This window comes from Pygoscelis adeliae, unplaced genomic scaffold (genome assembly GCF_000699105.1).
Source record: "Pygoscelis adeliae isolate BGI_AS28 unplaced genomic scaffold, ASM69910v1 Scaffold209, whole genome shotgun sequence".
NCBI lineage: Eukaryota > Metazoa > Chordata > Aves > Sphenisciformes > Spheniscidae > Pygoscelis > Pygoscelis adeliae.
This window is the reverse complement of record NW_008825538.1, coordinates 3494971-3504110: the sequence shown is the minus strand read 5'-3', so window position 1 is coordinate 3504110 and position 9140 is coordinate 3494971. Positions and strand designations below refer to the sequence as shown.

Sequence of the window (9140 nt, the reverse complement as noted above, 5' to 3'; positions counted from 1 at the left end):
CCCCAGCCGCTGGCTATATTTTCAGACTCGGGTTGGGTGGTGCGAGCGGCGCGGGAGTGGCTGCCGCTCTGGAGGGAGAGGGACATGCAGTCCGCTGATGGCAAGCCCGTCACCTACGCCAAAAAGCTGCTGTACCTCGCGAGGCTAGCGGAGCAGAGGGCACGCCCGGCCCAGATCATTAAGGTCAAGGCCCACAAGAAGGGAACGGAGGAGGCCAAGTGGAACAAGGAGGCAGATGCCAAAGCCAAGCAAGGTGCAAAGGAAGGGCTGATGTGGAAGGCTGGCAAGCCCTCGGAGAGCAGCCCCATGTCAGTGGCTCCCAGCAGACACTGGGAGAGCGTGGACCTGCTGGGCTTGCAGGCGCAAGACCCCAGCGTCTGGGAGTTAGCACAGAGCAGGGAGTATAAAGGGTGCAAGGTATGGAAGGATGTCTCGGGGCTGGTCCTGGCGCGGAGGGAGGGAGCAGACTTCCCGGTCTGGGTGGTGCCTGAACTCATCCGGACGGAGCTGGTGGCCCTGGCTCATGAGCAGGGGCATCTGGGGACGGACAAGACCATGGTGAGGCTGCAGGGTGCTGGGTGGTGGCCTGAAATGAGAGAGGACGTGGAGAGGTACGTCAACAACTGCCTGACATGTGCGGCCAACAATCCCGATGCCAAAACGGCCAAAGCCCTCCTGGGTCACCAGAGGATTTCTGGCCCGTGGAGCAAGTTGCAGATGGAGTTTATCGGCCCTTTGCCCCAAACAGCCCAAGGGAACAGGTATTGCCTGGTGATCAGCGATAACTTCACCAAGTGGGTGGAAGCGTTTCCGGCTCGAAACAACACGGCCAGCGCAACCGCAAAGATCCTGGTAGAGCACATCTTCTCACAGTGGGGCGTCCCAAAGGAGATCGACTCGGACCACGGCCAACGCTTTGTCGGAGAAGTCACGAAAGGGGTGTGCCAAGCGCTGGGCATCAAGCAAAAGCTTCACATCACGGGGCATTTCCAGAAGCCCGGCTCAGCAGAGGGGCCCAACCAACCACTGAAGACGGCGCTAAGGAAGCTCGTGAACCAGCAAAGGAAAGACTGGGATCAGAAGCTCCCACTGGTCCTGCTGGCATTACGGGGGGCCATGGCATCTCACGTGCCTTCTCCCCAAAAGCTGCCCCCTGCAACAGATTCGAAGCTGCCAGGACACTGGTGGCAAAGAGGGGAGCCGCCGGACGAACTGCAGCCCCGTGTGCTGACGGACAGATGGGTCCGGGACATGCTGAGGACCGTGTCGGCTACGTACCACCAACTTGCCTTGGTGCAGGAGACCAACATCCCCAAGATGGATAAGCAGCTGGGAGTGCTGCTGCGCCCCGCAGAGTGGAACACAGGGGACCTGGTAACGTATCGGGGGGTTAGAGAGAAGAACCAGGTGCTGGGACCCCAATGGATGGGGCCCGTTAGGGTTGTGAACAAGGCCAGCCCCTCCATGTACCAGGTAGAAATCAGAAAGGGGGCGAAAAGGCAGGAAAAATGGCTCCATTCTTCACAATTAAAAGCATGGAAGGGAAATTAACGGGGCTGGAGAGCCCGTCTTGCTTATGTTTTGCAGATAAAGGAAAATGGAAGGCGATTGTGACCGGCTGGAAGGGCGAACTTCGTGGCATCACCAGCCCTGTTTGCGCTGTGGGGAAAATGCTTTCAAATTTCTGGTTGCAGTATTTGCTTTGCTTTCTGGTATGTGCACAGCGCTGAGCACCCAACATGCCCAACCAACCCATCAGCATCTCAGACAAAAAGTCAGTCGTTCCCACTTTGAAAGGCACCCTGACACATGGGCCACAGCCCAGCACAGGGTTAGGAGGTACACAAAAACTGGGACTGATTGGCCCTGGTCTCAAGCTCACATAAAATATACAGGAAGCATGGGATTAAATTCTAACAAAGGCTTAAATTTGTCAACGGTGGTTATGCACGGGACAGAGGTGTACTTGGAAAACGAGTGGAGCTGGGATAGCACAAACAGACTTCCACAGCTGCTGGGGAAGGTGGGACAAGAAATAAAGGTAGGGTGCAGGGTAATTAATGGATCCACTCACCAGCGAGTAACTCAAATCTCCGTAACCGAAGTAAAAAGTAAGAAGAATCAGAAAAAAACCTGTGCTGTGGAAAAATTGGATTGTTGGTGCAATTTTACTTTGGTCCAGCCAGTCTTTGTGATCTGCCTCTGGGCACACAACAGCGTGGGGCTGTCCTTTAAATTCAAGATTAGCACCACAATGCACTCCTTTGCTGCTGTTAAGATCTCAAAGTGCCATTTTTTGGCCTGGCATGCAGCACAATACGCTGAAGTTGGCAACCAAGTAAAATTGGAAATTAAATACTCCCAAGAAAGTATAACTGACCCGATGCAAATCGATGGCACCACCGTGACTATCGCTGCCCCTAACGGCCGCAAGTGGGTCGTGTCAGTAAACTGCCTCCGCAAGAGCAAAACGCTTAATAGATCTGAATTAGGCATGGAGGCTTCATGGTATAATCAGGATTATGGACGCTGCCCACACCTGGTCATAAACCTCCAGGTGTGGTGTCAAGGAAACCTGAGCGTAGAAATGTCCCCCGAGCTTGGAGGAAAGTGGTGGATAGGAGGCCCCGAAGGATTTAAAGAAGAGTTTACCATCATTGCTGTCTTGCGCCCTTTTGTTTCCAAAATAGGCCCTTATGTAGTCAAGCAAAATCACATTCAAGAGCTGTTGACCGGGCCTGTCCGGTCACTGAAGAAGGTGGTGTTATCTCTGTCCACTGTTAATATTTCATCTGTCAGACCGCACTGTACCCCCTTCCTATCCACCCTCAACACCGGCTGGCTGGCCTGGCTCCACAGCCGCTCCATCCAGGGGACCCGGGCCAGGAGAGACCTGCTGGCCACGGCACTGGGAGGAGGAGGCGCTGGGCTGGGAGTCCTCAACAGCATGAACGTTGAGGTCTTGGCCAACAAGTTGGAGGCTGTCACCTCGGGCATGCAGGGCCTCCTCAACCCCCTGAATTCATCCCTGGCCAGCCTTGGGATGGGGCAGTGGCTCGTGTCAGAGGTGTTGCCTACCTGGGAACAAATAAGCGAGAAAGACCATCAGGTGTTGTTGCGAGCACTGGGCATCGAACAAAATAACGTCTCTCTTGCTCTTAGTTGCATCCAGGCCCAGATGTGGGTGCAGAGTGTCGTTGCAGGTATCCTGAGAGACGGCGACAACGGCGTCCTCCCCACTGAGATCCGAAAGATTGTGTGGGATGCGGCCACAGAGAAGGAGCGGCAGCTCCAAGCCTGGTGGAGGCTCGTCAACTTCACCCACGACCAGGTCCTCAACGCAGTCATCGCCCACGTCCTGACTGTGGCAGAGGCCCGCATCGAAAAGGTCTACCCCATCGTGGCCCTGGGGGTTAACACAAATGGGTCCGTGGTCTACCCCCTGGACCACCGCATGTGGGCAAGGGTTTCTGATGGGAAATGGCAATCAGTAGATTTGGAAGCCTGCATTTTGGAAAGGGGGCTGGGATTCATATGCGAAGATGATGCCCTTAAGGCGAGTGATGTTTGCTTTGACACCAAAGAAGGGGTATGTCATTTTGAGATCAATCCCCAGAGCAGTAATAAAACCGTGTTAGCGTACTGGGTGTGTGTGTTTTAGAACGATGTGTAAATACGTGCAAATTAATGAAGTTTATAATCAGACCGTGTTTAATGACTCGAATATGTGTGCTTGCAATGTAGCTATTATTAGAGGCTGTGATTTTGTGTATAAACCGCCCGTGTTTACTAGCCAGTTGCTAATCAGAAACTATACCTTGTATCGTAGTATAACCCCGACCCCCATCGGTATGGATTTGTCACTTGTAAAAGAAATGTTAGAGCATGCAAATTTACAGCAGCTGTTAGAAAATGCTAAGGCAGAAGCTAAAAAGATCCTAATAACTGTACATCATGATGGTAATGTTATAAAACAGGTAATGGAACGAATTAAGAGGGTGGGAGACCACCACTGGTGGGAAATTTTCTTCGGCTGGTCCCCCACGGCCACCGGCATCTTCAACATGCTGCTGCACCCCATTGTAGTTATACTGCTAATGCAAATCTGCGTGTCCTTTGCCATGGTAGCGACTTGTTATTGGATGAGGCAGATGAAGCTCTGCATTGACAACCAGGTGAAAGGACTGGGGCTGGCCAAGCGCCTCCTACCATAGTCAAGGGCAAGACTGGGTTGGCCTCTGTGTTTGCCACCAAGAAGAACTTCTAGCTCCGCTGTTGGCTGCAACCCAGTAGGCGTTGAGCGGTGGGGACACACGCCATACCAGACCTTGATGTGAGGGATGGCCTCCTCTGCTATAAGAGGGCCATCCAGGAGGGGAGGGCAGGCCAAGCAGCCTGCGGTTGGCTTGAATCACAGAATGGTTGAGGTTGGAAGGGACCTCTTGAGACGATCTAGTCCCCCCCCCACCCCACCCAGCTTAAGCAGGGTCACCTAGAGCAGATTGCCCAGGACTGTGTCCAGTTGGGTTTTGACTATGTCCACAGATGGAGACTCCACAACCTCTCTGGGCAAATCTGTTCCAGTGTTTGACTACCCTCAGTAAAAAAGCAAGAGTTAGCATAAGTAACTTGTCTTTGAACCTCCCATCCCCAAATGCTAACGTGAAGAAGCTGCTCTTGTGTGATTTAAGACTCCTTAAGCAGAGCAGAAGGGGATAAGGAAAGCCAAGGACAATGTCTTTGGAAGGAAAGAGAAGTCAACGTAATGCCTGAGCGTGGAAAACCACCCACTGAAGATGGCAGAGGTATTACCAGCCTCCAAGACTTGGAAGGACGATAAAAGATGAGCAGAATGAAAGACCCTGTAATCACCTTGAACTTAAAGGAGCTGAATCCACATGGACCTTTGCAGCAACTATCTCTGGGTTCCTGAGACTCCCAGGACGTCTGGCCAACGGATTGGCGAGATCTTCTTTTTGGAGCCTGGACATCACCGCTTTGCTTTGCCGAGTTGTGCATGTACTCAATAAAATTTGTCTGCTAGAGGATGGACTGTCTATTCAATTGCTGCCTGCTCAGCTGATCACTACCCAAGCTTGTAACTTTGGCTACACTGGTAAAAAGAAATTCTGTAAAAAGAAAAGATGTGTGGGTTTTTTTCCCTTTTATAGGCCAAAATCCCTCACTTGCTTTTTGTCTGCAGACTATTCACTGAAACACAAAGATTCCTGCCTTCTTGGGCTGAAGAGTGGGGCTCCGAGCTGATGCACAAACCCACTCCCCTCTTTCATTCTGCCTCTCCTGACCTGTATCACTCCCCTGCCTCTGAATTCAGAAGGAGCCTTAAAATATACATAGGGGGTCTCAAACAATTTAAAAACATTGGCAATTTCGAAAACTAGATTAACCACTTCATTTCCAGCCCATGTGTCTGATCTCATCTCGGAGGTGCTGCTCTCTCTGAGAATGGCTGAAATAAAAAGACTAAAGAACTGGCCTTTAACCCAGCAGGCAACTGCTGGGCTAGCTCGAGAAATGAGTTAAAACCCCCACTTTTCACAAACACAGGGCTGAGACGCACAAAGAAACAGCATATTGCCACAGCATACTGTTTTTAAAGAAAAGTGAAACTTCAATATATGGGTTTGATAAAGACCCTTCTCCTTAAGAAGCACACATTATAACTAAGCTCGTGAAAATGTGAATAAATAAGTCACTGTCTAAAAACACAGAAATCCTTTTTCCCCCCTCCAAGCACCATGAAAACACTTCCTTCACCCTTGGGACGGGAGGTTGAACTCTCCCCCCCCAGCCCTCCAACCTGCCCGGGAAAGGGCCGGTGCCGGGTCCCCTCTATGCTCTGCTGCTCCCCGCATCTTACCCATAACAAAGCCTCACAAAAAACACCCGGTTATTTTGGTTAAAGCACCTTTCTTCCTAACACCTTAAATGTTTCATGAGAATTAATTTCCCTGTGAATAATTACCCTTTTACGCAAAGCCCCTCTAACCTGTTTTGGGAGCCTGTAGGGGAAAAAGGAACCACAGAAAATTCACATTATCCGCTCTTCAAAGAGCGGCTAGTCCCAAACTTGCACTGGGACAGTGTGGCACAGCGGGGGTTAGCCCCGGGATGGTGGTATAGCCATAGGGAAAGGGGTTCCTACATCTACACGCAGGTTTTAGCTGAATGCAGACCCCTGCACGGCCGCTGCATGCGGCAGCAGCATCCTCTGCAGCTGCAACGAGCTGCTGCCCTCTGCAGAGCCGGCACACGGTGCACGTAGGTTTGGCAAGTTTGCAAAACATACTATGAAGTTCCCCCCCATTTTAGTGTCATTTGTTTATCACCGCAAACCGAGGAGGGCTGTTTTCACGGTAGCAGCAGTATCGCTGCGGCTGAGATAGACTTCAGGTGCAGCCTGGGGGCAGGACCCTGAGCCAGAGTTTTTGTCTGCTTTTCCAGTGGTTTCAGTAGATCCCATAAAAGATTTTACCCAAACTTGCCTGCTTTTCCCACCCAAATGGGTAATACAATCATATTTATTCCCTGGTATTTTTGTTCCTGTCCTCTGCGCTCTGGAGCGGAGGGGAGTCTGCCTGTGCAGGGCATGCAAGCTGTGGCCCATGGAAACCCCCACCCCATCTGCAACGGACCAGCTTTCCTCGGCTCCAACTAGGTAGATCGAAGAGGCAGTTTTCAGAGCTAGCCCTGGCTGCCTCTGCTTTAGGCTGCGAAGATCGATGCGGGCAGATCGCGCCCCACTGGTCTAGTCCTGTGGCAGTAATTCAGATTAACTTTTGAAAAACTAGGGGCTAAGATGCTGCTGCGAAGCAGTTTTGACTGAAGTGGAACAAGTGATTTAAAAATAAGCCTTGGTGGAACCCCAGACACGCTGGGGTCCTCTGGAGAGTCTAAAAAGAGCCCACAAGGGACAGGAAGGTACCAAACACATCATTTAACCCAAGGAGCCTGTTCTCCATGCAGAGCACCTGCTTATCTCTGGGTATGTCTCATGGAACTGCAGGGATACTTTATTTTCTCTTGGGTACCTGGTGTGATGGACCTTTCCTGCTGCTGCAGAGGATCCTGCCGGTTTTGGGACATGCCCTGAAGCCACGTGGAGGTGCCACAGCAGGTCCTTGCTCCATGTGAGCAGACACAGAGAGTCTCTATCTCCTCCGAAGCAAAGGCGAGGGGCTACGTGGAGGTATCTGGATCGTGACTGCATGGGACCACCTCCAGAGCCAGTCCTGGGGTAAAGACCCAATGGCTACCCTGAACCTCTACATCCCACATTGGCTCAAATCAAATGCGGAAGGAATTTGAGCCTGGGTTTTCCCCTGGCTAGGCTTGTACTTGAGCGTGTTGCTCAGAAAAACCTCAGACTTTAATTTCCCAGCCCCGAACAGGTTAACTTCGTTGTATGTTCATGAAAACATTCAGAAGAGCTTGGAATTTTTTGGGGGGTTCTGCCTCTGAAGCCCTGAAGACTGTCAAGGTTCATTTCGTACCTCCCCGGGCAGGACCAGGCAGAACCTGGCAGACTTCTGTCTGTCCGTTGGAGCTGTCGGAGCTGCCTCCCTAAACCCATCATCAGCATTTTGACTAACGTCACTCTCCAGCGTGTACTTTGCCTTTCAGACTCAAGGCTTGGCCATGGCTCTCCTTTTTCTCCTCTTTCCCCCTCTCTCTTCCTTCTTCCCCACCTCTAACTTTTATCCCCTTCCTCCACCAGGTGCTTTCCACCTTCCTTAACACCAGTTTTCTTGCTTCTTGAGCGTGACTGTCACCCAGGATCGTCCTTCAGGACTCTCTGCTTTGAGCAGGACGTTGCAAAGCTCTCTTCCTTCACCCAGCACCTACAAGGTGCCTGCACATTCACAGAGAGGGGACACATCTGGCTTAGAATCTCTCGGTGCTGATGTCCTTCAAGCCTCATGCATTTTGTATGCCACTGCACATCAAAGGAATCCTATAAAAGCACAAGTAGTAGCAGGCGGATTCATACCCCGGAGGGTTCCATCTTGATACAGCACTGGACTGTCTGCTGCAGTGCTCTGGTTGTGACACCTCGATAAGATACCTTTATGGTTGAGAACAAACGTTTTACTCCTATCTTAAGGCCTACTTAGTAGCTAGGCAAGCCATCCCCCAGCTCCTTTTGCTCCCAAGCATTTTACTCCACCCCAGAGCACACCAGGTGATTCACAGAGAAGCTGGATACTAGCCCCAACTACTTCAATCTGTAAATTTACTGTAGACATGACCCAGTATAGCAGAGCAGTAAGAAGGGAAGAGCGAGAAAGCCCCAGGGACAGAGTGATGCAATCGGAGGGCGATGTAGCGCAGCGTGCTATATCCTGGCTGATCATGATTTATTATGTATGGGCAGGATGGAAGAAATGAGTTTTAGGAGGCGGAATAAAGAAGAGCATCAGGGCTCAGAGGCACAATGAGGAGAGTTGGTTTGAGAGCTAAAAAGCTGGGTAGCTCATCTGGGATGTGGGACAGATTCTGGCTTGTGTTGATTTTTTTCTGCTTTGTTAAGAGTCCCAGAGAAATTCTGTGATGTGCCAGCACTCAGCGTGAAGGGAGATGCTTGATTGATTCCTCACAGCAGACTCAGGAAGCGATCAGATATACATCAGCCTGGCTGAGAAGGGGTCATGAATAACTCAGTAGGGAGTTAGTTTACTCTTAGGAGCGGTGAAACGACTGAAGTTATATCCCGCAGAGGGAAATGCAGGGAATTCTTATGGGTTCACTCATTTTCTCGAAAAATAAAACACAATAGAAACAATTTCCAATTTTGAGAGAGATCTATCATTGGCACGACTGTTGAGTTTGGCAACGCTAACACAAGACAGTGTAATTAAGAACTAGGCCTTCTGCAGCATGGGGCAATCAAAATGCCCTCATTCCTCCAGCTGCTCTCAGCAGTTTCATCAGTGGATGAGAGTCACAGGTATCTGGAAAGAGAACAGAAAGACACGAGGTTACTTGCAGTAGTGCAGGCTAGAAGATATGGGAAAAAACATCCCCCTGCAACTTTCAACTACATTTCCCTTTCTTCCCACCATCTCTAGAAGTAATGCAAGGCTTTATTCCATCGAGAGGCATGGGAAGTTGGTGATATC

General features: G+C 50.8%; 1 protein-coding gene across 1 annotated transcript in view; it reads left to right on the top strand.

Annotated features, from left to right (window-relative positions):
- Positions 1 to 5044, top strand: part of LOC103923507 — a 9281-nt gene extending 4237 nt beyond the window's left edge. The window contains exon 2 of the mRNA XM_009331875.1: positions 1588 to 5044. Within this exon, the coding sequence (XP_009330150.1) occupies positions 1598 to 3661 (2064 nt within the window). The 5' untranslated portion in view covers positions 1588 to 1597 and the 3' untranslated portion in view covers positions 3662 to 5044. The remainder of the gene's footprint in view (positions 1 to 1587) is intronic.
- The last annotated feature ends 4096 nt before the right edge of the window (positions 5045 to 9140 follow it).